Source organism: Mus pahari, chromosome 15, assembly GCF_900095145.1.
Source record: "Mus pahari chromosome 15, PAHARI_EIJ_v1.1, whole genome shotgun sequence".
In the NCBI taxonomy this organism is placed as follows: Eukaryota; Metazoa; Chordata; class Mammalia; order Rodentia; family Muridae; genus Mus; species Mus pahari.
This window is the reverse complement of record NC_034604.1, coordinates 55,077,506-55,105,184: the sequence shown is the minus strand read 5'-3', so window position 1 is coordinate 55,105,184 and position 27,679 is coordinate 55,077,506. Positions and strand designations below refer to the sequence as shown.

General features: G+C 48.7%; 2 protein-coding genes across 2 annotated transcripts in view; one reads left to right on the top strand and one right to left on the bottom strand.

Moving 5' to 3' along the window:
- Ppargc1b (PPARG coactivator 1 beta) overlaps positions 1 to 22,007 on the top strand; it is a 109,433-nt gene extending 87,426 nt beyond the window's left edge. Inside the window, exons 4-12 of the mRNA XM_029546822.1 lie at positions 482 to 598; positions 1,389 to 2,502; positions 3,289 to 3,325; positions 3,883 to 3,944; positions 4,948 to 5,764; positions 8,201 to 8,276; positions 10,179 to 10,300; positions 13,578 to 13,732; positions 14,536 to 22,007. Of these exons, the coding sequence (XP_029402682.1) occupies positions 482 to 598; positions 1,389 to 2,502; positions 3,289 to 3,325; positions 3,883 to 3,944; positions 4,948 to 5,764; positions 8,201 to 8,276; positions 10,179 to 10,300; positions 13,578 to 13,732; positions 14,536 to 14,636 (2,601 nt within the window). The 3' untranslated portion in view covers positions 14,637 to 22,007. The remainder of the gene's footprint in view (positions 1 to 481; positions 599 to 1,388; positions 2,503 to 3,288; positions 3,326 to 3,882; positions 3,945 to 4,947; positions 5,765 to 8,200; positions 8,277 to 10,178; positions 10,301 to 13,577; positions 13,733 to 14,535) is intronic.
- A 2,636-nt stretch (positions 22,008 to 24,643) lies between these two features.
- Positions 24,644 to 27,679, bottom strand: part of Pde6a (phosphodiesterase 6A) — a 64,633-nt gene continuing 61,597 nt past the window's right edge. Inside the window, exons 21-22 of the mRNA XM_021214420.1 lie at positions 27,469 to 27,616; positions 24,644 to 25,265 (exon numbers count right to left, since the gene is read on the bottom strand). Coding sequence (XP_021070079.1) covers positions 25,189 to 25,265; positions 27,469 to 27,616 — 225 coding nt within the window. The 3' untranslated portion in view covers positions 24,644 to 25,188. The remainder of the gene's footprint in view (positions 25,266 to 27,468; positions 27,617 to 27,679) is intronic.

The window sequence follows — 27,679 nt, the reverse complement described above, 5'->3', positions numbered from 1 at the left end:
CCACCACCGCCTGGCCAGGAGACTTGCTTTTAATTGTCTACCTTTTAGAATTACACACACACACACACATATGCACACACACACACACACACACACATACACACCCATGTGTGTGTTATGTGAGTACTATGTACTTAATTAAAGAAATGCATTCTTAAATGCCACGGACAAGGAGGAAGTCAGCTGGACCCCATCTCAAGCATCCTTTTGGTTTATAGCCTCTCCATTGGTACATCTACATATGTATACACATGTATCTATTACAGGCCTATGGAGTTAACTGACTCTCACAGTAGACTGAGCAGGCATCACCCATACTTGCTCCCTTGGGTCACTGACTGTACTAACAAGGAGGTAGTAGTAGTTGGGAGTTTGGTAGACAGCTATCTGTTTCCTGGCCAGGGCGTGGTCAGCTGGCATTTGGTGCCCTGGGTCTCTGAGTGTGCCTGGCCCTAGTTTTTTCCCCTCTGCCTCTTCCCAGCTACAGAAGCTCCTCCTGGCCACGTCCTCCCCAACAGCAAGCTCTGACGCCCTGAAGGACGGGGCCACCTGGTCCCAGACCAGCCTCAGTTCCCGAAGTCAGCGGCCTTGTGTCAAGGTATTTCCACATATGCCCAGAAGTAACCTGAGTCCCTAGGTGGCTGTCAGCTGTGGCCACGAGTGGCAGATTCAGTTTACACCAGTGTCTCTCTCTCTCTCTCTCTCTCTCTCTCTCTCTCTCTCTCTCTCTCTCTCTCTCTCTCTCTCTCTCTCTCTCTCTCTCTCTCTCTCTCTCTCTCTCTCTCTCTCTCCCCCCTTCCTTCACAGCTCTGGCTGAGCCAGAATCCCAGTCACTACTCCTTGAAACCAGCATAGTTTGAGCCTCTAAACAAGAGCTCTGTACTTTCCCACACTTGAGTGTTTTGAGCTGTGAGACATTGACACACATCTTGACACGTATTAGAGCAGAGACGGGAAGGTGTGGACTCCTTTGCGGCTCATGAGCTAATGGGGAACATCTGGCTTTGGAGGCCACAGTCCAGATCATAGTAGGGCTTCGGGATTTCTGAGGAGGAGCCTCTGGCCACTGTAGAACCTTGTACACAAAAGGTGACACCCATACCTCTCCTGACCCTATTTCTTGGCGGACCAGAGAAAGCTTAGGTGGATGTCTAGAAGGGTCTACAGTGGCTCTGCGGCTGGGAGCCCTGGAGAAGTCTGGCCATCTCTTCCTTCCTCAACTCAATTTGCCAGATGCCAGCCCTGCTGGGGTCTAGGGATAGAGTGAAGGAACAGGCCATTCCTACGATCCTGAGAGAGATGCTGGATCTTCTGGGTACTTCCTAGAGCAGGCTGGGGGAGAAGTATTGTGCCCCTTCCTGCTCACTCTGGCTTATTTCCTTCTCCAGGTGGATGGCACCCAGGACAAGAAGACCCCCACACTGCGGGCTCAGAGCCGGCCTTGTACAGAACTGCATAAGCACCTCACTTCGGTGCTGCCCTGTCCCAGAGTGAAAGCCCACTCCCCAGCTCCGCACCTGAGCCCTCAGCTCCTCTCCAAGGAGGAGGAGGAGGAGGAGGAGGAGGAGGAGGTGGGAGAGGATTGCCCAAGCCCCTGGCTGACTCCAGCCTCTCCCCAAGACTCCCTAGCACAGGACACAGCCAGCCCCAACAGTGCCCAGGCTCCTGAGGAGGATGTGAGGGCCATGGTACAGCTCATTCGCTACATGCATACCTACTGTCTGCCTCAGAGGAAGCTGCCCCAACACGCCCCAGAGCCAATCCCCCAGTCCTGCAGCAGCCTCTCCAGGCAGGTTCAACCCCGATCCCGGCATCCCCCCAAAGCCTTCTGGACTGAGTTCTCCATCCTAAGGGAACTCCTGGCCCAAGATATCCTCTGTGATGTTAGCAAGCCCTACCGCCTGGCCATACCTGTCTATGCTTCCCTCACACCTCAGTCCAGACCCAGGCCCCCCAAGGACAGTCAGGCCTCCCCTGCCCACTCTGCCATGGCAGAAGAGGTAAGGATCACTGCTTCCTCCAAGAGCACCGGGCCAAGACCCAGCCTGCGTCCTCTGAGGCTGGAGGTGAAACGGGATGTTAACAAGCCTACAAGGCAAAAGCGGGAGGAAGATGAAGAGGAGGAGGAGGAAGAAGAAGAGGAAGAAGAAAAAGAAGAGGAAGAAGAGGAGTGGGGCAGGAAGAGACCAGGTCGTGGCCTGCCGTGGACCAAACTAGGGAGGAAGATGGACAGCTCTGTGTGCCCCGTGAGGCGCTCCAGGAGACTGAATCCAGAGCTGGGACCCTGGCTGACATTCACCGATGAGCCCCTAGGTGCTCTGCCCTCGATGTGCCTGGATCCAGAGACCCACGACCTGGAGGAAGACCTGAGCAGCCTCACAGACAATAGTCAAGGCCGGCAGCTCCCCCAGGGATCCCAGATCCCCGCCCTGGAAAGCCCCTGTGAGAGTGGGTGCGGGGACACAGATGAAGATCCAAGCTGCCCACAGCCCCCTACCAGAGGTATTCTGTGGTCCACCAGAGAGGGTGGGGTGGACATAGTATCTCCACTGGGGTCTAAGAGCACTCAGTCTTGTGTATGGAATGAGGTAGGATCTGGTGGTCCACTGCCCTTTCTGTACAACTTGGCAGACCTTCAGGAAAACACCTGGTCTTCTTCAAGATTTTCATCATGCATATCAAAGCACTGCTTAATGGACAGAGAACAAAAGGTCTTATCCATGCTTGGATAAGGGCAAGGGGTGGTAAAATAAATAAATAAATAAACAAATAAATAAATAAAGTTAGCAGTACTTAGGAGGCAGAGACAGGAGGATAGAATTTGATCGAGGAGAGAATATGTAGTCTGGGCTACATATGCAGCCCTGTTTCAAGTAAAATAACCAACAGAGATAAATGGAGGCCCAAGGCTCAGAGCTTGATAGTGAAGGACCAACCCATCACTAGAACCATCTAGGATCACAGCTTGGGCTTGGCGCCTTGGCCTCAATGCATGGCTCCTGTGCTGCACTGTTTGGCCAGCAAGGGTTGCCTGGCCCATTCCTGCTATTTCTGCAAAGTGAGGAGATCTGCTGGCTGAGACCCAGCCATGCAAGGTAGATCTGAATTGCACCCGATCCTTCCCTTAGATGACCAAGGCCATATGTCACCTTGAAGGGCATCTGTCCTTGGTGCCCCCAGAAATGTGAGGGCTCCCCAAAGGAGGAGAGTGTTTATACTGGTGTGTGTGTGTGTGTGTGTGTGTGTGTGTGTGTGTGTGTAATCTTATTTTCTTTTTTGTCTTTTCAGACTCCCCCAGGTGCCTCATGCTGGCCTTGTCACAAAGGTAGATTTTTTAGAAATTATCGGTCTACTATACCATGAGCTTTTGTCTTCGATGTGTGCATTTGGGTGGGAGGTTATCAGCCCCTGAGCCTGGCCCCATCCTCAGGACCTGCCTTTGTTGTCATCTTGAGCCCTCGGGATCCAGACTCTTTTCAAGGGGGTTGAGTTTTGAAAGGGAGCCTCTGAGCTGAGGAGAAAGACGGAGAGCCAAGATATTTCATGAGCTGGCATCTCCAGGACTCTAACGAGTGTTCTTTGGGGTCAGGGGTTGGAAGCCTAGGATGCTGGGGGGACCTGGAAGAAAGTTCCTTCCCTCTCTGGGCTTTAGTTGTTCAATCTACAAATCAAGGAATCTACATCAAACTTTGTCCGAGCCTTCCAAAAACTGCAACTTAAATTTCTTTAACAGCCAGGACGGGGCCCCTCAGCACATTCTCTCTTTCCATGGCTGACCCAGAGTCTATCACAGTGCCTTTTGGTCCCCCTCAGAAGTCTGGGCCTGTAGAAGCCCTCCTACTGACCAGCCTCTTCCCTTTCTGTCCTCCCTGCCACTACCAGCAACCCTCTTGGCAAGAAGAGCTTTGAGGAGTCCCTGACGGTAGAGCTTTGCGGCACAGCAGGTGAGCTAGGGATTCAGCTGGTGGGGTCCCTGTGGGGAGCCTGCATGGCCTGGGGAGGAGTGCATCTCCTCTTGAACTGATCACTGACAGTCCCCCCCCCCAACTACTCTAGCATTGAGATGCACAGGGAGCATACTGGGAAGGGGGTCAGGGCCTGGGGCCAGCCCTTCGCCTGCTGGTACCAGCAGGTGAGGAGGTACTGAGATCAGCTCTGGAGAAGACCAGTCTGGTCAGGCTAAGCCTTCGGGACAATGGTTAGCCATGTGCTCCCTTCTGCTTATTAAGGCAGAAGGTCAGCAAGGCCTGGTCAAATGGTGGAGTGCCCAGGATGGGGGAGTGCCAGGGGGGGTTGATGGACCAACAGGCGTTGGAAAACAAAGAAGGACGTGCTTAGTTGAAGAATTGATAGGAGTAAAGACACAAAAGAACGTAAGTACAGGGTACATCAGGGTTACTGGTCCGCTGGTCCTAGCTAAAGGCAAGATGTAGGAAGAAAGGAATAGCGGTCCCCAAAGGACCAAGGCATAGAGGTGCCTGGCACCCATTCTGTAGGCTTTGGAAGGCATGGAGAGAAAGGCGTGGGTATTTTTAGCACGTTCCTGTGGTGTGCTGGGAAGACCAGAAGACAAAGGCAGATTGAGTAGCATCAGAGACACCAAATGGTCGGTTTTCCCAATGGCACAGTTTCCTCTGTTCAGGGGTACCCTGAGGCAGGGCTCTTTAAATGATTGTCAGTAGAGCAGGAACAGATATCTCTGACCTAGACACATTAGCTGCCATTACCAAGTCCCAAAGGGATGCCCACTGACTTCCATCTCATGCCAGCCCCTAAGAACAGGAGGATCTCTGGGCTACATATGGGCTTAGGCAGCAGTGTGGTGACCAGTTAGTGATTCAGTGCCATCCACCTATAGGAATCTTGTGTGTCCTTGCAAACAGAACTCTTAATGTCCTCCAAGAAGACCTGCCTTTCCCTCACCTGTTTTTCCTCTTGCCTGGGCAGGACTCACGCCACCCACCACACCTCCATACAAGCCCATGGAGGAGGACCCCTTCAAGCCAGACACCAAGCCCAGCCCGGGCCAAGACACAGCTCCCAGCCTCCCCTCCCCTGAGGATCTTCCACTCATAGCTACCCCAGGGTCATCCCACAAGCTGCCCAAGAGGCACCCAGAGCGAAGCGAGCTCCTGTCCCATTTGCAGCATACCACAACCCAGCATACCACAACCCAGCCAGTCTCGCAGACTGGCCAGAAGCGCCCCTTCTCCTGCTCCTTTGGAGACCATGACTACTGCCAGGTGCTCAGGCCAGAGGCTGCCCTGCAGAGGAAGGTGCTGAGGTCCTGGGAGCCAATCGGGGTCCACCTTGAAGACTTGGCCCAGCAGGGTGCCCCTCTGCCACCAGAAACAAAGGCCCCTAGGAGGGAGGCAGACCAGAACTGTGATCCTACTCCCAAGGACAGCATGCAGCTAAGAGACCATGAGATCCGTGCCAGCCTCACAAAGCACTTTGGGCTGCTGGAGACTGCTCTGGAGGATGAAGACCTGGCGTCCTGTAAAAGCCCAGAGTATGACACCGTATTTGAGGACAGCAGCAGCAGCAGTGGCGAGAGCAGCCTCCTGCTTGAGGAGGAGGAAGAGGAGGGAGGGGAAGAGGACGATGAAGGAGAGGACTCAGGGGTCAGCCCTCCCTGCTCTGACCACTGCCCCTACCAGAGCCCACCCAGTAAGGCCAGTCGGCAGCTCTGTTCCCGCAGCCGCTCCAGTTCCGGCTCCTCATCCTGCAGCTCCTGGTCACCAGCCACCCGGAAGAACTTCAGGTATTCTTCATGGCCCTGGGGAGAGGGGTACCCGAGCAGCCGTTAGGTACCAGAGGGGAGGAGCCCCAGGGATTTGCTTTGAGGCTTAGGTTGCATCTCCGCTTGCAGCCCAACCTTGGTCAGAAGGCATGAGATGGGCTTCCCAAGACATGGGCTATCTGAAGCAAGTGAAGCCCAGCAGGGACTGTTGCAAAGAAACTCCACAATCTGGCCCCCTGAGACATTATTATAGCCTAATGAACTTGACCCTTGTTTCCTGCTTTGTGTTTGTCAACGGATAGATTTTTATGCGAGCAAGCAGACCCACATAGTTGAAAAGCAACATGATGTTAATGTGTAAAGTAAAGACCAGTGTTGTGGTTTTGATCTGTGCTCTGGAAAACACCCTGGGCTTTACTCCTGGGCTTGGTACTGCATTGCTTACTGCTGCGAACAGACCCTATAAGAGGCCAGTAGGGAGACGGTGCATCGGGAGCTAGCTTGAGCATCCCATCTGTGAGCAGTGAACCTAGAAAGGGGTTTCTATTGCTGTGATTAAAATGCCACAACAAAAAAGCAGCCTGCAGAGGAAAGGAGTTACTTCATCTTACAACTCTCAGGTCACTCTGTCCCCAAGGGAAGACAGGGCAGGGATGCAAGGCAGGAATCTGGAGGCAGATTGAGGGAGAGCAGCTTCTGCTTTCTCTCATCACGACCAGCTTCGTCCTGGAGAGACTCCAGAAAGATTTGCAAGGGGTGGAGGTGGGTGGGCGGCTGGCTGGGTGGGTGAGGGTGTCACAGTTCTGAGTGTGAGGTTACATGCATGGCCACTAGATGGAACTCTTTACTCTTGAGCAGAGACATGGCGTTGTCTATGGATCTTGTGAAGCCGCTGGGGTCAGGGATCTGCTGAGCACCTGAGTTTGTGGGTGTGGGTAATTCACATTTCTAACAAGTTTTCAAGTTCTCAAAGTACTCTGAGATCAGAATTCAGATCTTAGAGATACCCTAGACAAATTCAGGTTTACATGCACACATCTCTACTAGCTGTTCTTAGCTCTTCAAGGACCCCAAGAAAACAAAGGCCCCCTCTGCTCACCAAACGATACACACACATAAATTCTAGGAATGCCCCCACAAACCAATGTGGAGGTTATCTGTTACTACAAACGGCTTTCCCTGAGGAGTCACTGACAAGCCATCAGCTCGGCTGTCTTGCAGAACCCTCAATGCTTGCCTGCTGGTCCTTTTATAATTCCCCAGGACTTTGCTACTAAGACATCTTAATGTCATCAAAGTTTCCCCAGTGCTGAGCCCACCCCCCATTGCCAGCACTAGAGTTCCTGGGCACTTCCTTTCCCATCTAGCTCATGGATTTGAAACAGGGTCTGTATCCCAGGGCCCTAAAAGTTTATGCCTTCCCTGAGACTATAGATTCCCTGTTTTCTCTTCTTAGATGTAGGCCCAGGTGTAGGCCTGGCTGTTTTCTGCTCACTGGACAGAGTGACTTGGTTCTGCCAGTCCCTGTCCAACTGCCCACAGAGGTGTATTTAACAGGCCTGGAAACCCATCCCTCAGCCTTCTCTAGAGCTACTTCCTTCCTGTTGGCCATCAGCAGACAATGCACTGAGGCCAGCTGAACAATGCCAACCCAGTTCCAAGAATTTCTGTCTCAGCAATCTGGAAGGGAAGGCCCGCTAACTCTGGTCTCAGTGAATGATAACTCTTGACTCAACAATAGTGCTTGGAAGTTAGCAAGTCACGAGTTATCACCTTCTGCCGTGGTACTCGGAGCCTCACACATGCAGTTAGAGGATACGTGTTCCTTTTTCTGTTTTGTTTTTTGTTCTTTCAAGACGGGGTTTCTCTGTGTAGCCCTGGCTGTCCTGGAACTCGCTCTGGAAATCAGAGGTAGAGGTAGAAGAAACAGAGATTTAAGTTCAGTCCGTGGAGCTCAAAAGTCCATGTGCTTCTAAGCTCTATTTTTAAAGACTCATTTTTAAGCCCTGGGCAGGGCTGCAACCCTGTGAAGACAAGAGAAGCTGATGGATTTTGTAATGAACGTGGCCCTTCCAAGCTGGAGTATAAACAAGCATGCCTTTAGAGTAGACCTGATTCCAGCTCTCTCTTCTCCTGTTTCTAGTTTGGGCCAAAGCTCTGCTGGAACCCGAGCTTCAGACTTTCTTTTGGAAAATGGGAATATATAAAACCTCCTGGGATTTTTTTTTTTTTTTTGCATCTAATCAATAATGCAAAGAAGCGAAAGGGCTTTCTACCCCTAACAGTGAAGAAGGGCGAGGCCTGGAAGGTTGGGACAAGAATTAATACGGGGTGCTTCCCAGGAATCTCAGCCTGGGAGCCCCAGAGGACACCAGGCCAGTGTTTGGTCCTACACAGTCAGGGCTGGGTTTCTGCAAGAGTGAGATTGAGCACTGTGCCTTGCTTGTTCACTGACAGACGTGAGAGCAGAGGGCCCTGTTCAGATGGAACCCCAAGCGTCCGGCATGCCAGGAAGCGGCGGGAAAAGGCCATCGTAAGTGATCTGGGGTCCCTGGACCTAGGAAAAAAAATGGGGACAAGCCAGGAGCATCCAGGAAATGTTAAGCCTTCACCCCCTGCCTGGGGAATAATGAGCTGTAGGCTACATGAAGGACACTCGTCTATCTTATTTCACAGTAACATAAATAACCAAAAGCCATTAAAGGTAGTACCATGGGAAGCCCAGGATTGAACTGGCCGTGGTCTGCAGTAAGTAGCCACTCAGGACTCAGCTTCAGGGACTCTGAAAGAATCAAGGCAGAAGAGGATAGGACTTACGCACAGACAGGCTTAGCTGGTCAGTTCACACGTCTTCTGTCTGATCTTGGGCCTATTCTCCCTGAGCCACAGTTTACTTGTCTGTACGTAGGAGATTTGGGCCTTGTGCTTCAGAAGGGGTCCCTCAGGAAACCCATTCTGTCCTCTCCACCCACCTCAAGGATCTTCCCAGAGCCTGCCGTTAGATCCTGAGGTTGCCCACTAAGGTGTCCCGGGGATCCTTCGGTGTTCATGGGCCAGGCAGTTATGTCATAGCCCTAGAAAGAAGGGAGGGGAGGTATAACAGACACACAGAAGGACTAATGGCCTCACTGGTTGCCATGCTTTGGGAGGTGGGTGTGTGGGTGGGCCACACAAACCCAAGAGGTACACAGCCACATACCACAGGTACTTAAAACTACAGGGAAAGCCAGGCGTGGTGACACATACCTTTAATCCCAAAACTTGGGAGGCAGAGACAGGTGTATCTCTGTCCGTTCAAAGCCATCCTGGTCTACACAGTGGGTTCCAGGCCAGCTGAAGCTACATAGAGAGACCCTGTCTCAAACCAAACCAAACCACAGATGAACATAGCCTTCTTGGGTTAGGTGGTTTGACAAATCTGGCTTAATCCTAGGCTTTAGGTGACGGCAGTATAAAGACAAGTTAAGTCCCAATTCCTGTGGTTGAGCAGACTCATAAACAAAGGGAAATTTATGGGATTAAGAGTTGATATAAACTCCTTGAGATTGACAACAGTACTGACTAGAATTTGGACCATTGGGGTAATGTATTGACATAGGTGACTTACTAGTAGCTTAGGGATAAAGGAGCAACCAAAAATGCACAGGGTCCAAGAGCTCAGGTAGGGTTAGAAATTCACGGAGGAAGGGCTTTGTTTGTGGACCTGGAAGGACCCCAGCATCCCAAAACAGACTCTCTGACTGTATATGAGGCCCTGTTGTGGAGCCTGGCTCTGGGCTTTCTTTCCTGCCATCTGTGGTTGGCTGATTGGCTATGTGGAGAGTTGCTGGCTGTGCCTGTGCCTAGAGACAGCCTGTCTGGGCCACACACTATCTCAACCCACTAGAGCACAGGTATCCAGGCAACGGACCGAAGTCCATCAAATCACGAATGGCAAAAGAGAGGCAGGAGGTTGCAGCCTGGCCTCCCTGATTGTTTTCTCTCCCTGTCTGATCTGCCTGCCCACTAGCATCTAACTTTAGAGCCAAACTCTCCTGGGGGGGTGACCTGTGGGCACAGTGTCTGGGTCATGGCTTTATCCAGCTTTCCTTGGTAAACTCAGGTAAAATGGTGGCTCCTGTGACCCTAATACAAACCACGGTTCCCCAGTGTATCCTCAGCAGCTTGCAGGCTCACAACCGCAATGAGCAGAATATGCAGCCATCTGATGGTATAGCCCCTCTCTGCCTAGTCTCTGCTCAGTCCCTCCAGGCAGGAGCTTCCCCTCGGGGCTGCTTCTCCGGTAGTCAGTGGTCCCCCTGCTCCAACAAGGACAGGTCCTTTGGTATAGAGATTGTCGCCGTCCTCTCCCTGACTCTAGCAGTGTTGCTGCCCAGCCAGGCCTAGACAGAGACTCCAATAACGGGGTCCCTCTCTATCACCCCTTCGTGAGCAGGGCGAAGGCCGCGTGGTATACATTCGAAATCTCTCCAGTGATATGAGCTCTCGGGAACTGAAGAAGCGCTTTGAGGTGTTCGGTGAGATTGTAGAGTGCCAGGTGCTGACGAGAAGTAAAAGGTGAGCCAGGGCCAGCCATGACAGGTGAGGGAATGGGGGAGGGAGCCAGGAGCTGGGAGGGACAGAGGTGGGAGAAGAACCGTGGTGATTATAAAACTGGCGACAGCACTACACACCCACCGTGCTGGCGTGTGACCCGGCACGCACGTGCTGCCATGTGATCCAGTGCGCATATGATGCCATGTGATCCAGTGCGCATGTGCTGCTTTGTGATCCAGTGTGCATGTGCTGCCCAGTGACCCAGCGCCCGCCTTGCTGCCATGTGACCCAGCGCCCCCTCATTCATGCTTTCTGTCATACTTGACACTTTAAAAACCCATCCAATCTTAACTCTTCTCATTCTTGGGGGTCTCAAATAAGTTAACAAGGAAGAGCTGGAGCCCATGTAGGTGTCAAAGCCTTTGTTCAAACAACCATGCTGGGCAGGAAGTGCCCTTTGATTGAAGATACACTTGTTTTGCGACCTCACTGTGGCATGTCCCCGTGTTACTCACAGGCCTCCTTTCCTCTGCAGCGCATCCTGGGCCTGCAATCTGCTAACTAGTCCTGTCTTGTCCTCATTCACCTAGGGGAGCCGGTTTTTACTCTGTAAGGAAATCTTCAAAAAAGCAAACAAACAAAAAAAGCAAAAACAAAAAACCAAAAATACTGAGTTGCCTATGAACATTCAATATAGATGCCACAGATAGCTTTGTTGATTTTAAAGGAGTTCCAAATTATCTGCTATCATACCTACAAAGTAAGTTATTAGGATTTTAAATTCTGATTTAACAACATAATCATAATAAAAAAAATCTTTAGCCAGAAAGTAGCCTCTTGTCTAATTGTCATTCCTCACCTCATATCCATTTGGGTGGCTTTTGCTCTAGTTTGCTATCATAAGTACCATGACCAAAAGCAACCTAGGGAGGAGAGGGTTTATTTCAGCTTACAGCTTAGCCAGTGACGAAGGGAGGGAAGGCAGGATAGAAACTCAAGGATGGAACTGAAGCAAAGGCCATGGATTAAACACTTCTCACTACCTTGCTCCCCATGGCTTGCTCAGCCTGCTTTCTTATATAATCCAGAACGGCCAGCCCAGGGATGGCAGCACCCACAATGGCCTGGGTCCACTCACATCAATCATTGATGAAGAAAATGCCCCACCCCACAGGCTTACCTACAGGCTTAGAGGATCCCTCTTCCCACATTCCAACTTGTGCCAAGTTGATCAAAACAACCCGGCATAACTACCATTAAAATAAAAATGAAGATGTGCTGGTAAAAATGTGAGGGAAATGGAACTCTATTAGGGTGAAATGGAATATAAAATGGCACCACCGATACAGAAAACATTAGAGGAGTTTCTTAAAAAAAGCCTAGAAGTATTTGTGATCTAGCAATTCTGTTTATGGGTGTACAGCAATATATTCAAAAGAATTACAAACAGGATTGCAAAGAGGGACCCATGTTCATAGCTCACAACAGCAGAGAGTTAAGAATAATCCAAGTGCAGTGTATATGTATAGCAGGGTATTATGCAGTCTTAAGAAAGAGGCAATACATGCTTCGCGTAGATGAATATCCATTAAAAACAGTATGCTAAGGGAATGAACTAGTCACAAGAAGACCAATGTTGTATGTTCATACATATCGTATACCTAGAAACAGAAGGTGAAATGATGGTTGCTGGAGGCCCAGGGATAAAATGGAGATGCTGTCTAATGGCTATAGGAGAGCTTTTTTAGAAGATGGGCTGTTTTCTGTAGATCACACAAGGGATGGCAGTACATACCCACAATCACAGCACTTGGAAGGCAGAAGCTGGAAGCAGGAGAACTGAGAATCTGAGGACATCCTGGGTTGCACAGCAAGCTCAAGCCTAGCGTGGGCTACATAGTAACATCTATCTCAGAAAGACAACACAATCGAAACATTTTTCTAGAGACACATTGTGCAACCATGTCTATCTACTTAACACTATTCAACTATACAGTTAAAAAAATGGCAACTGTCATGTTATGTATTTTTGGTATAATTTTTGACTCACTACACAAATAGAAGTTTCCCAAGTTTTATGCAGTCTTCAGGATTTTGTCAAAACATGGGGAAAAGGCCCCAAAGAAAAGGCTTAGTTCGCTAGGATCATAAAAGCATACAACCCCCTTAAAGGAGAGTCTTGGACAAACAACCATTTTCAGACATTCACAGCAGCAGAAGGGCTCAAACTTGGCCCCGACTGGGACAAGCATGATTAGGAATCTCCTGTGGTTGGCCTAATCTGAGTCATAGGCATTTGCGGAAGTTGTGTATCAGAGGATTGTTTACTTATTGATAACGCTGAACTGTCAGAGCAGAGCTGGCTGGAGGTCTCCCTTGCCTCGAGTCCTTCCCTAAGACGCTTGCTTCTTGGTTGCCGCGGAGCTCTAAGCTCACCTATTAACCTCTCAGAGTTTCCTGGGGAGTTTAATTCATGCTCACTGTTCCAGCAGAGATCTGAGATCGGCAGCTCCGGGGGTTTAGCTTTGGGCGATAGGTTCATCCTGAACATATTATATCGCCATGTCCAGGGAGGTACTGTCATGTGACTTGATGCTCTCTGCAGAGGTAGGAAGTGGATGCTGCAGCCAGGTAGACTAGCAGGTGACATACCTACAGGTTAAGATGGGTCTGAAACATCGGTGGGATTAGGTAAGATGAAGAGCAAGTGGGCAGCCAAGGAAGCGGAGGCTGAGGCTGTCTTTGAAGGGTCTAGAGCAGTGGTTCTCAACCAGTGGGTTGCTACCCCTTGGGGTCGAATGACGCTTTCACAGGGGTCACATATCAGATATCCTGCATATTAGATATTTAACTAGGATTCACAACAGTATCGAAGTTATGGCTCTGAAGTTGCAACAAAAATACTTCTATGATTGGGAGTCACCATCACCTGAGCAACTGTTTTAAAAGGTTGCAGCCTTGGAAGGTTTAAGAACTGCTGGTCTAGAGAATGACAGAGAGAGACAGATGGAAAGGAGACATAGCAGAACCAGGGGAGTGACATGACAAATACCCCCTCCCACGGTCATCCGAATGTGATGCGATTGCATGATGTTCAGCAACTATCAAACATCTAGGAGTTCAGCTGCCTCTGCTGTCTCCACAGTACAGTGGTGGGTCCATCAAATCTCATTATCCCTCACTGAAGAGAAGCAGGCACATGACGTGGTTTCCTGCTCTTTATCCTGTGATGAGTATTCTTACAACATCCACCAGGCTGGCCTGGAGCATCTTCCCTTATCCTATGCTCTCCCTCCAGAGGACAGAAGCACGGTTTTATCACCTTCCGGTGTTCGGAGCACGCTGCCCTATCCGTGAGGAATGGCGCCACCCTGAGAAAGCGCAATGAACCCTCCTTCCACCTGAGTTATGGAGGGCTCCGGCACTTCCGTTGGCCCAGATACACTGACTATGGTAAGAGAGTAGAGTCTCGCTGTATTGTAATGAGTCCCAGAGTATGAGGGACAGTGTCTTCCTTTAATGCCACGTAGACTGGAGGCCCCTCTGAACATGGCCCCTTGTCAAGCTCCTGCCCATTGTTATTCCACGGCTGCTTTTTTCTGTGGCTGACATCTTGCTTTTTCTTCTGGCCTGTGGTCCTCCCTGTGAGTAGCTCTAACCACACAGTCACCTTCCTGTTCTCATAGGAAGATGTAGTCTATGTTCTCAGCCACCCGGCAGCTCCCTGGCTCTCCTGCCTCTTTACATGCACTCCGTGGTGACCCTTGACAGGCAAGCTGCTTTGCCCTTAATAGAGGGCAGTGTGGACAGATCCGGTGCCTGTATCATTTGTGCATAGCTTGGTAGGAAACAAAGAAACGGGCACAGAAACAAATGATTCGTAGAGGAGAGCCCATGGGAGCCTTTGCGATACAGGTAGTCCATCGTGAGACTTAAGTTTCCCCATCTGTACGAGATAGATCCATTAGCATTTCTGGGATGTTGGCCAGAGAGTTGTAGGGTGCTCTGATCAGGGACCCATTGCTCTACAACAGGAACATGGAAGCCATGAGGTCTTGTCAACATGGAAGAAATGTCACAGCAGAATGGCCATTAGCACTGTGATAACGCCCACTACCGCACTGTGACACTCTGGCCACCCCAGTTCCAAGAGGCCTGTTACCCTGGCCATCCCATTTCCTTGAGGCCCACCCTCAGTGGTAGATTTGCTGGTTCCGACTGAGTTTCTCACCACCTCACCTCTCACTGGCCCACAGATCCCACATCTGAAGAGTCCCTTCCCTCATCTGGGAAAAGCAAGTACGAAGCCATGGATTTTGACAGCTTACTGAAAGAGGCCCAGCAGAGCCTGCATTGATATCAGCCTTAACCTTCGAGGAATACCTCAATACCTCAGACAAGGCCCTTCCAATATGTTTACGTTTTCAAAGAAAAGAGTATATGAGGAGGAGAGCGAGCCAATGAGCGAGCGAGCGAGCGAGCGAGTGAGCGTGAGAGATCACACAGGAGAGAGAAAGACTTGAATCTGCTGTCGTTTCCTTTAAAAAAAAAAAAAAAACAAAAACAAATCAATGTTTACATTGAACAAAGCTGCTTCCGTCCGTCCGTCTGTCCGTCCGTCCGTCCGTCCGTCGTGTCTGTGAGTTTCCATGCTGTTGATGTTCCACTGCCACGTTAGCGTCGTCCTCGCTTCCAGCGGATCGTCCTGGGTGCACCTCCAAGTACTGTCAGTCGTCCTCTGCCCCTCCCACCCGACTGACTTCCTTCTGTTAGACTTGAGCTGTGTTCACATAACATCTTCTGTCTGTAGTGTGTGATGATGAAATTGTTACTTGTGAATAGAATCAGGAGTTAGAAACTCATTTTTAATTGAAGAAGAAAAAAAAGTATATCCTTAAAAAAAAAAAAGAAAAAAAAACACAAATGTATTTATGGCTCAGATCTACTGTGCCTGGGATTATCGTATTGCTTCCTTGATTGTTTAACTATGCACTGTCACAAGGTGTTTGCTACTGAGCTGTGCTGCTGCTTCCCTGGTCCATGTAGTCCTGGAGGTACTGGGTGGCCACTAGGTCCCCAGGAAAGAGGGGCTTGCCATCACAGGTGTGAAGAAGAGAGAGGTGTCTAGGTATCTTCTACCAAGTCCTGGTGTCTTTTATTTTGTGTGAGTTCCACTCAAGCTGTAATAAGAATCCCTTTCCCCTGTCTACCCACACTTGGAGGGTGCCTGTTTTTAGTGCTTAGACCCTTGAGTGCCTGTAAGGAAGGTGGGGTAAGCTGTGTTAGACCCATTCCACAGGGAAAGAGGATATAGTGCCCTGAGAGGTGAAATGTGAACTGTGCTGCCCAAGGTCTCATGGCCAGGGAGTTGGCAGAGCTGTGATCCACCCCAAGCCTCCTGACTGCTGGCCCCAGCCTGCTGCAGTAGTTAGCATAAAGATGCAAAAGTCAGAGGCTCGGGGAGTGGAATTGGCTACATTGAGCAATAGGCTAGAAGCCTAATAGCTCATTTGAGAATTGGGCCACCAGTTGACTCACCAGCATTAAGGCAAATTCAAGTTTCAGCACAGACTCAGGTGTCCCTGAGCTTCGATCCTCAGTGTCCTGCGACTTATCCTGCCCGCAGATACCCCTCAAGGTTCTGAGACCCCTTCAAATGGTGCACAGACTTCACCTAGGGGCTGTCCTTTGGGGGCAGGGAGGGCACCTTGCAGCCCATCCAATATCCTACGGTGTCCCTGCCTACCCCTCCTCTGTAAAGTTAGAGGTGCGAGTGAGGGGTTGCACAGGTTGGGGGTGGACAAGGCACTTCCAAGGAGCATTCACAGAGAGCTCCTCTCCACCCCATTCTTGACTATTGTCAAAGCCATAGCCAGTGTGACATTCTCTGGGTTCCCAGGGGCCCTTCGTGAGGGAGAGCCAGCTAGGCAGAATACCAATTCTAATGCTTCATATAGTTCAGTTCCTCCTTGGTCTTGTGACATTTTTCTTTCTTTCTCCCCCTCCCCACCCATTCATTGTTCTGCCAAATAAGAAAGTTTGAAAGTAAATGATTCATTAGACTACCCAAGCTAAATTAATCAGCTGCTAATGACAGGCTTATTCCTTTGATAATTGGTGGTTAGTTTTTTGTTTTGTTTTGTTTTGTTTTAAGATTATCAAATACCTCAGTAGAGAAAGTGAACCATGATCTTGTGCTTGGTGTTGGGAAAAGTCTTCGCCTATAGATAAGGAGGCTGGCTCTAGCAGAAATAGGGAAACAGGGTACCTGTGTGTGAGATCCCTTGACCTCCCTAAACCCCAGGTTCCCTTTCTGTGAAATGGACTGAGAAGCAAATTAGACAGCAGAACTCTTAGCTGCTGCCCAGGCAGTACATAGTCACTGTCACAACCCCCCCCCATCCTTGGAATGCAAACATAATTAATTGATCATAACACTAATTTTTCTGTGCCTGGTCGTGCTATTAGAATACACAGTGCTCTAGGCAGGCATTATTAATTGGTCAGTGTTTAACTGATTTGACATCCGGTTCTAATCTTTGGAAGACTATCATTGTAGAGCCATATGCTGGCTGGTTTTCATGCTGGCCATTCCTGTCATAACCTGATCCATGAAAAAGAAAAACTGCCCCTGAAGCCATTACTTGGTAGAGGACTCCCAAACTATGACAAAATGAAGTGGTATAGAAAGGGAGGGGGCACAGTAGAATATGGAAACATAATTGGAGAAAGTGTGGCTTCTAAGGATAGATCCAAAGAGGAACTTTTCACAGTGCAGACCCAATCATTCTGAGTTCCTTTATAGTTATTCGTTGCCTAGCATAAGGTAGGCACATGGAAGATGGGTATGGAGTGGAATGGTTCTTCAGTTGTATCCACTAAAACCGGGGCTCTCATCACAGGGGAAAGCCAATGATGACCGAAATCATCCAAAGGGAGAGGGACCAGACTTAATCTGGAGAGCCATATGAATTCTGACCCCACCAAGAACTTCTTTTGTGACTTTATGAGTCCCTTCTTCCTGGGCCTCAAGTGTAGGAGTTGTCCGGGGAAACACGGGCTCTTATCTTACCATCTGCTTCCACAGCTACACCGAAGCCAGATGATGGGTCTGGAGTAAAAGAACAAATTCTTAATAAACACTAAGTCTTTCTCTTCCCCAGCCAGGGTTAACTGGAGCTGACCAGTCAGTTCACTCCCTGGCACTCAAAGATGTTGTTCTTGAGCAGAACAGAGCCCCGAGCCCTACCAGAGCTCACTGGTGGGAGCTGATGCCCACCAAGGCTCTCTAGTGTTCTCCACTTACCCTCTCATAAAAATGGACTACCAGCTCTGCAGATGACCTCTCTCTCTCTCTCTCTCTCTCTCTCTCTCTCTCTCTCTCTCNTCTCTCTCTCTCTCTCTCTCTCTCTCTCTCTCTCTCTCTCTCTCTCTCTACCAAGGAGACTGCCAGGCCCCTTTGAGACCAGGAATCCATCTTGGTCTCTTTCCCATCAAATCAAGGAGTAACCCAGAGGGAGCAGCCGCCATGGGCAACCTTCTCATTGTAGCTGTCGTGATGTGTCTCAATGATGTTTACGTGTGATGGCCATAGCTTCCTATAGACTGTTGACAGCTGCCCAGGGAGGGCAGGCTCAGTGTCATATCTCTGCTGTGCTGGAATTTTCTAGAAATGTCTGATCCAATCACCAAGAGGAATTCTTCCATCTCCCTCCTCACTCACTACAAGGCTGAAATCAGAGTCCCCCCCCCCCTCAGGGGACTCTGTTACAGAAGGAAAATGCATCAAATAGGTAAATATAACTGAATGGAATACAGCCAAGGTCCCATTCCCCATCCCCTGACATCGCTTGTGGCCCCAGCTAGAAAAATGCTTTGAGTCAGAAGGTACCCATCCTATGCCTGTGTCTCTCTGTTAACCTTTTAGAATCTGGTGAACAGCAAGGCTCCAGGGGTGGTGGAAGGACTGCTTTGAGCCAGCCACAAAGACTTAGTCCTCAAGTCCTAATATGGCGAGACATACAGTAAGAGGGCCCTTGTGACCTCAATCCCTGTAGGTCAGCATTTGGGGGAAGATGTGATATACCTGCCATGGCTGCTGTACACGTGGTAAATGGAGAGAGGAAAATGCAGGCAGCCCATTCATTTTTGCATGGCCAGCTCTCTCTCCAGGGTCTGTCCCAGCCTTTCGCTGACCCCGCTGCCACAGAGGCAAGGGCACCTCTCTGTGAACCGGAGTCACCCTTAGAGGGTGTGTTGATGTGATTCACTGAGGTCCAAAATATTTTTCTTAATGTTTGATCTTTGAGAGGCTGTGATCATCTTGAGAAAGCCATATTCCAGTGACATGTGTGATGGTGGAAAGGGATTGGGTGTGTGATAGTAAATAGAATGAACCTGTAGCCAAAGAAAAGGGATTCCTTCACCTTTGTTGTTGGGGTAGAAGGAAACGAACTATTCTTTATGTGCAATATATGTTGACACTGCCCTCCAGTTCCCTGAGGGTTTTGTACACAGATGAGCTCCAGGACTGTTTGGAGTGTCTGGGAATACAGGGTGAGGGCAGGGAGAGCCTGGGAAAGAAACTTCCATGCACAGAGATGGCCTTGGCCTAGAACAGATGGGCGTGTGGGTGGGGTGCCCCCTGACACTAGCTGCGGAAGAACACCGGGACACCCGGAAAGCAGTTAGGAAGATACATTGCACTAATCGATGAAAGCACTTTGAGAAATCTGACACTTCAGCCTTGAACCACACTCTCCACTGGTAAATTCTGTGTATCCTTCATCTGGCTGAGGTGCTGTCCTGAAAGCTAGGTTGGAGGATAGGGAAGGGGGCTGGCGTGAGAAAGAAAGCAGAGGTGTCTTTCAAGGTGAGGTGTCTTTCGAGGTCAGCCTGCAGATGGTCAGTCCTTGCCTGGCTTCTTTCCTAGAAGCTAGAGAAACAAAATGATGGGTTTACATCTCGGTACCCACTTTAATAAAAAACAAAAAAACAAAAAACAAAAAACTAAAGAACAGCCTGGCCAATTGCAATGCTTTGTGGAGCAATCTTCCCTTTATGTTTCTTATTTACAATGTGACCTTAGGCCCCTGTTCATTGAGCAAATGAGGCTGTCCAATGATAACATGATAACGGAGCCAGGGGAGCCCAGAGTTCAGTTCGACTTACTGTCTGGCTAGACCGGGGTGTGTGTGTATGGGGGAAGGGCACTCTCTTCAAGGCCACCAACCTCCAATAGGATGAGATCCACACAGTCCTGGCTGAGGTGCCTTCTCTAAAGAGGCTGGCTCCCCAGGACAGATCCAAGCCATAGTCTATTGTGGGATGGTGAAGAATTAACCCTCATTGCCTCGTTGACAACCTCCAGTCTCCAGTTAGCCTTGTCATCGTCCCCACCGAACAGCTTTTAATCTGAATGTTGTGACCACTTGGCCGTTTCTTGCTTGCTTGCGGATAATACTAGCAATACACTTGTTTTCTCCAAATCGCTCAACTTAAGACAGTTTTCACACATTGCTTTCAAATGATTATAAGACACGTGGGGGCCGCAGGAGGCATGGATCACACTGCATATGTTTAGGGCAGCTTTCATTTTATTTTATTTTATGTTTGAATCTTTAATGGTGTGGCAGCAGTGACCAAGCCTTTGGGATTTGGAGAGACAGATTTTTCACAAAGCCATTTCATCAGAATGCCTTGACTATTGGAAGGAGTATGGAATCCATATGCTCAAATCAAGGGGCTTGCAACATGTGGTTTCTAGGCGATCAGTCTCTACAACAGCTCCTCTGAAAGGTATTCATGTGGCTACAACCCCTCGTGCCATATTTTTATTTCATCAAAGGATTCTCCAAGGAAGCCTTAATGAGCCTCCTTTCTTTCTCCCTTTGCTGGTCTTGGGTAGTGTCCTTGTGGAGGGGCTTGGTCAGCACTTTGCCTTATCAATGTGTGGTCGCCAACCTAGTGGCCAAAGACTGGTGTCCACCAGACACCAAGAGGGAAGGCAAAATAAGTTCCTTTGGTCAGCCACCATGCCGGCCAACATTAACTTGGCAGTGAGATACAGCAACACAAGCGTGTCGTCCTATGTGTTCAGCACCAACTCAGAAAATCGTCAGCTGCTTAGCAGCTTATGCAGTTCAGGAAATGCACTAGTTATCCTGTGGAAGAGGGGATGGGGTTGAACCCAGCACCCACATGTCCCGAGGGGTTTACTGTAACTGCAATACTGGCAGCCTAGCTGCCAACCTTGTTAAGTGAACCTCTTCTAGGTGGCCCACATGGTACCTTGGGGACAAGTGAAGAAGTTATGTATGAGGATTGGGGGGAAAGAGGGCCCTGGCCATGACCTTTGATATTGTCCACCGAATAGCCAAACAGGTTTGTTTATTTGTTTGTTTGTTTGTTAATTTTTTTGTATTTTGTATTTTCAAATCTCGTCAAATGTTTTTGTGTTAGGAATAATAAGTCATAAACTATTCCCACCTTGGTTTCTGAAGGGGTATTCTGATTCCAGTTGAAACAGGTTAGAAGTCTCAAGTGAGCATGGTCTGAGGAGTCCATGAGACAGGGCAATGGAGCCAGTGGGGTTCCCAGTGGTTGCTGGGAAAGATGACCATCCGGAAGTCCAATTCCGGTGCAAGTGACCCCAGAGGTTCGCACCTGCCTCCTTGTCTCCTACATCCTTTAAGCACTGGCCTAAAGCATGTGCTTTTGTTAGAAGCAGTTGCTGAGGTTGAAACCAAGATTACCCAGCTCCCTAAACCCTAGGTTTCAAGAGATGCTGTCTGTAGCTAGCCTTAATGGACTGGGCAAGGTGGCTTCTTTGCTCCCTTCCAACAGTTCCAAATCTTGGACTCGAAACCCTTTTCTCTTAGTGTGACCATGCAGCCTAGAGAATTTTGAGCAATAGGGAAGCCAGGGCTTTCCTTGGCTCTACGACAGGGTCAAACTAGGGAATGGCTAAACTTGAGAGGTTTGGTCATACCCAGGATACTACTGTAGGGGGCATTATGTATTATGGAGCTCAACAAGGTAACTGTAGCCTGGGGTGCGTGAATGTAAGGCTGTATTTGCGTGTGTGTGTGTGTGTGTGTGTGTGTGTGTGTGTGTGTGTGTTACATTGAAGCATTTCTTGAGAAAGGTGCAAGAATTTCACCTATACAGAGGGACACATCTGCTTTATTATTTATAATAGAAGCTAAATTTTAATTTTTTAAAGGACACTGCTAATGATTGAAAAATCGAGTTTTTAGTTTTGCTATTTTTTTTAATTGGTAGAAGATTTTTATATATTTTTTTTCCATTTCGTTAGGTTGTGTCCTTATTTATATAAATACTATATCCGTGAGAGGCAAGGAAGAAGAACTTCTTTGCTCTTAATTATTGTGGTTGTCATTGTCCCTATTTTGTTTCCGGCGTGATTTATCTGTCTTACCTTCTAAAGGAGCAACCGTTTTTTCTGTATTTGTACATTGTCAGATTCTATAGTTTCGTAGATAATTTAACCAAATTGCTCTATGTATTATTATTCTGTGAGTATAAAGTTCTATTTTAACGGTCTGTAAATACTTCCGGAACTGGCTTCTTTTCTCAGCTCCCGCTGGGGAGCTATTGTTTACATCACAAAAAACTGTAGAATCTCTATGCTCATGTACTGTAAATAGTGACGTGATCTGCTTATAAATAAACTGAACAAATACACTATGGAAATTAAAAAAATACCACCCACAGCCCTGCCCAGAGGTGTCTTTCTTTATTGGTCCTGTGAATTCATTTTGTATATGGTGGGGGGCTGGGGTGCGGGGGAGAACTCTGTTCCCTAAATGAGGGAATCCTGATCCAGTCTTGCTTCAGGAAAAGTCTTGGCCAATGCATAACTTGAGTTTCGTTTGGTTTCTACTTGTGCAGTACTGGGAATTGAATCCAAGGTCTTGCATAGTAGTGCCATGGAGTTATATCTCTGTACCTTTTTTTTTTTGTGAGACGGAGCCTCACAAAATTGCCCTGTCTGGTTCAGAACTCACTGTGTAGTTCAAGTTGGCCTCAGCTTACAAGCCCCCGGTCTCAGCTTTGTGATTAGTAGAGGTATTGTCTGTCACACAGGACCATGCTGGGGCCTCAACCAGTTTTCTCAACCACATCAAGTATAGTGACCAAGACCTAGCAGAGCCAACCCTGTGTGCTCCAGGACAGCTTCTCTTCAGTACAGTCACTACTTAGGGACGTGTCTTTGCTTGGAAAGGGTCACATGTAACAGAGCAGAAAACACAGCTCAGGATTAAAAGACTGGAGTCTAGGCACATCCTGCCTGCTGTAACAAAACCTGAATGTTTTGTTCATCTGAGCATGTGCTCTAGGGAGAGGCACAGCTAGCTAGCTCTGCAGTGGAAGTCACAGGATGTAAGTGGGACACACAGCGGTTCTTTGATCTTGGACATCTTCCGGAAGAAGGCCAGGGAGCTGGGCTGTAACTCCAGCCTCCCCCTCTGGCCTTCAGTTGCCTGCTTTATTTAAAAGGGGACATTAGAATAGACTTGGGGTCCACAGTTTAGGAGAAACTATGCACTTCCCTCCCCTTGAGGCCACTGCTTTGATATAAGTATCTGCAGAACCAACCCCCAGTCCGTGAGGAAGCCAAGTCTAAGAGATAGCCATTTATGGAAGGCAGGCGGGTGTTATGCACCAACCCCTGGGGTGGGGAGTGGGGATAAAGAATATGAGACAACTGACCCTGTCTTTGCAGGAAGTCGCTGGCAAAGGAAAAAGAACAGGAGAGCATACAGGCTGTTACAACAGCCTCTTCAGCTGTGCCTGCACACAGTGGGGATGCTGATAGTCTAGCTAATCTCACTGCAGAGCAAGGCATCACTCTGAGCCTTAAATTTGGCCTTTGTTTGAGCTGTTAAAAGCTGAAGGTGGGAAACAATAGAAACAAAGTTTGAATTTTAGCAAGCATAGCAGATACTTTTGACAATCTCTTGGGCGTGTTATCGAATTGACAACTTTTGGTTTCTTTTTACTGACTTAATAAGTTTTGATTGTGTGAACGATAACTCTGCCAGGCACGACAAACTTAAATGTAGTCCGGTTTTTAAGCCAAGAGGGCCTCTTAATTGAACAGAAGGTCTGCGACTGAAATCAACGAAGAATTCGAGAACAAAAAAGTAGATCTTAGTAAAAGGAAACAAGCAAAACCAAACAGAACAAACACATTCAATATGTGAAATTTGGATTAAGCAACACTTTATTTTTCCACTGTGTATGTTTTGTGTGTTTGTGTGCGTGCGTGCACACATGTGTTAGTAGGTCCTGGGACAGAACTCAGGTTAGCAGTCCTATTGGGAGGAGCCTTCACCTTTTATTTTATATATATATATATATATATATATATATATAAAATAAAAATATATATTTATCCTTGTTTGAAACAAGGTCTCACACTGCAGCCCAGCTTGGAACTTTCTGTGTAAACCAAGCTGGCCTCGAATTTATGGACATGCCCTTGCCTCTACCTCCTGCATGCTGGAATTAAAAGTCTGCACCACCGCACCCAGCACAAATAGTCTTTTCAAGAGTTTTGGGACCATAGGGGTCCTTGATTCAGAGTTTTCATTACAGCTGGCTTTCCTAGGCCACAGACTCTAACCTGAAGCTAGACTGGCCTTCCACAGTTGATCCAGGTTGGGCAATGTGACCACACTTGTCCATCTCAGGCATAGATCCCCCTGAAAAAAAAAATGCAGAGTATCCTGCAGCTAAGGAAACCGCTGAAGGAGCTGTCTGCTGAAGCCCCAAGTCCTCCGTGTGTGGCTCATCTGGATATACTCCACAGCTGGGTACGAAGCCTTCACCTCCATGTGTCAGTGTGGTGCTAGAAAAGGCGCTGTTCCTTTAAGGATGGGTAACTTCCCCCCTTGAGGTGGGGGTCTTGCTGTATAGACCAAGACCTTTGAAACTCCTGACCTCCCCCTCTCTCTTTCCCCAGTTGCCCGAATGTGCTACCACATAAGATGTGTGACCTTTAAAGATGCTTATTCCTGTAAGGATGCATAAACTCTAAAGGCTGTGGAAGAGTGAAGTCATGTGTATGGAAATTTTTCATAAATAGCTCGGCTAAGCCATGGGTGGTAGTAAACACAGAGGTCGGAGGATGGAAAGTTTAAAGCAAGCTGGGGCTACATGGTGGGAATCAGAAAGGAAGGGAAGGAGAGAGGAAGGGAGGGAGGCATAAAGGCAGGGAAGGAGAGGGAGCGAAAGAGGGAGGGAGGGAGGGAGGGAGGGAGGGAGGGAGGGAGGACTAGATGAAGGAGGAAAGGGAGAGAGAGAAATTGAAAATGAATGTGAAGACACATGAAGCACACATGACCAGAGCTTGATGTTCAAATCTGGGGTAAGTTTGTGGGTATTTGATGTATAATTCTGTACTTTTGGAAATTAGCGAACACTTTTATAATAAAACACTAAGTTTAAAGAGCTTATGAGAATTACAAGCATTATAAGAACAAAAAATTTTCAAGTCAGTACATGAAGTCTAGAATATTGGGCTAAACTCGATAGACTTTTTAAAATTAAACACAATTTCTAAGCCCTGTGTGATGGTGTGTGCTTTTAACACAGAACTCAGGACTCAGAGGCAGGTGAGTTTGAGGCCAGCCCAGTCTACAAACAGAGTTCCAGGCCAGTGAGAGCTGTCTAGAACAGAACAGAACAGAACAGAACAGAACAGAACAGAACAGAACAGAACAGAACAGAACAGAACAGAACAAACTATGTATAAGACCATTAGATGATATAGATGCCTGCTGTGTCTACCACTACTTCTCAACTCCTGATTCTTTAACTGTCCAGTGCCCGGGTGACCTCTTCCTTCCTCAGGGCTGTGCCCCTGCCCGCAGCGTGGTCAGCTACTGGATGCAACAGGACTTAGATGCAGGTGCACCCCCTGGACTGGGGTTCCCTCCTGACTGGTTCCCGGAAGCATCTGTGAAGGACAGGAAAGAACACGGCAGGTCAGAGGAGGCTGCAGCAAACCGGCCTTTGACCCTTTTGGACCAAGTTCAAGGCTTGGCATCTGCAAAGAGCAGTCGGGGAGCCAGGAGAAGCAGAGGAACCAGAGGTTCTTCCCCACTGAGAAGCCCCACAGAGTGACTGATGTCACTGTGAGACACCTGGGAACTGTAGGGACTGACTTGGGGGTGAGAACTCTCAGGGGACAGTTTCCAGTTTGCTCCAGCCACCTTCATCCAGTCTACTGGTGCCAGATCTTGAACTTTTTTAAAAGAAAAAGCTGAAAAGAATCTCCTTTTGTTTGTTAGATCTGGAGTATCGATCGAGACGAGGATGGCGAATCCACGTTGAAGAAAAAGCTCCTGGGTTTGCTTAGTATTTATTAGGCCTGGGTTCGACTCCCCGCACTGCTGTTTTAAAAAGGAAAACAGGAGGCCTCACATTTACACAAACCTGCTCCTTTTCCCAAAGACACCTCATGGGCTAACTAACGGAGGCAGTGACATATAAGAGACCCTGGGGAGATAGTAAGGGTGGCCCTGTCTTCAAAGCTGTTCTTTTAAGAACTGGGGACCAGAAAGGGTCTATGCTGAGAACAGAAGGACATAAGCCTGGGAAGTCAGGTAGGGACAAGAAGCCAAGTCCTGTGAGGAAACAGAACACACAGCTAGGTGCGGGGAGGTCAGAGGCGACTGTATCATGTGATGCCGTATGATGCTACGAGACGGGAGCCCAGACAAATTCCATTCGAAGCTACGATCAGTCCTGTGCTCCGGTTCTTTGCTTCTAGTCTCTGTTCCACCCGGACCAACTTCTCTTCCTTTGTCAATCTGTCTCCGTCTCTCCCTCTCTCTCTGATTACATGTATGAGTTGGGGTGGCACATCTGCCACAGCCCGTGTGGAGGTCAGAGCACCGCTTTTGAGAATCAGTCCTCCCCCTTCCACCTACTGAGGTAAGGTCTCTTGTTTCTGCTGCTCTGTGCACCCCAGGCCTCTGAGCTACCACACACACACACACACACACACCCCAATCCCGATATAGAAACGCTGAAGGTGCAGACTCCTGCTCCTCTGGTCTGGCTTTCAGATTTTTCACAGCAAGCGCTTTTCAGAGCAGAGCCATCTTGCGAGCCCCACCCCTTTTTGTTATTGGGTTTTGTTTGCTTGCTTTGTTATGTTTTAAGAGAAGGCTGGCCTTAAAATTCAAAGCACTTTTCCTATCTTTAGTCTCCTGAGTGCTGGGATTACAAGCACGTAACCCTGTGCTTAACTTCACACAACCCCCTGCATACCTGGTTACATATGAATGTGTGTATGTGTGTGTCTGTGCACGCGCGCGCACCTGGAAGAGAGGTGGGTAGGTGCACATTCATATGTTTGAGTTCAGATGTTGCATGCTGTGGTACACATATAGAAGAAGATCAAAGGACAACTTCAGGTGTCAGTCCTCACCATATTTCAAATAGCGTCTCTTATTCATTATTTGAGGCTAGATGGCCTGTGACGCCCCCTGCCCTGCCCCCTCTCTCTCTCATGGCATCTGACTTTAGTGAGCTCTGGAGATCTGGCCTGAGCCATCTCCTAAGCCTTCAAACACACACACACACACACACACACACACACACACACACACACACACACACACACACAGAGTACTTAATGTGAACATGGACAGGCCCCCTGCTGGGCTCAGCCCTGGGCAGTGTGGAGTGGTTCTGAATTTGCCACTAATAGTTTCCCAAGTCAAATGCACTTTGAGTTCACGGGAGAACTTTCCAACCATATACTGAATAAGGGTGCTGTGAAGGATAGCTAGCCCTCTTTCACTAGTAGTATACAAACCAAACCTCACGGTGGTAAAGCGAGGACTCTAGTGGACAAAGAGCTGGAAAGCTGGCTTTTGAAATTCCTGCCAACCAATAATTTCAAGCACAAATGTCTGCAGCCTTAGGATCAGAGTCCACCTTATGTTCAACCGCAGGACCCTAGAGCATCCCGCAGCCTCTATCTAGGGACCAGAGACTGAGGCATACAGACTGCGTGGCTTGGCTCCAATACTTCGCCTCCAGCAGGCTCAGGGCCCTCCCTCACAGAAGGGCGACCACAGTTCAAGCCCGCATGCACTGCGTGCTGAAAGTGTGCCTGGCCAAGACTCCACCTGGCCTCATCTGCCTACCTGGCTTAGCTGTCTGCTGCTTCTGCTTCTCCTCCTCCAGGGCCTTCATCTTAGCCTCATACTCATCAGCCAGCGCCTTCCATTCCTTGCGGTTGTTAGTGATCCCATCCAGCATGGGTGTAATCTCCTCATGAAAACGGGAAAATTCCTGGGGAGAAGTGGAGAAGTGCGGTGAGCTGGAGGGAGGAAGGGGGGGAGGGAGGGAGGGAGG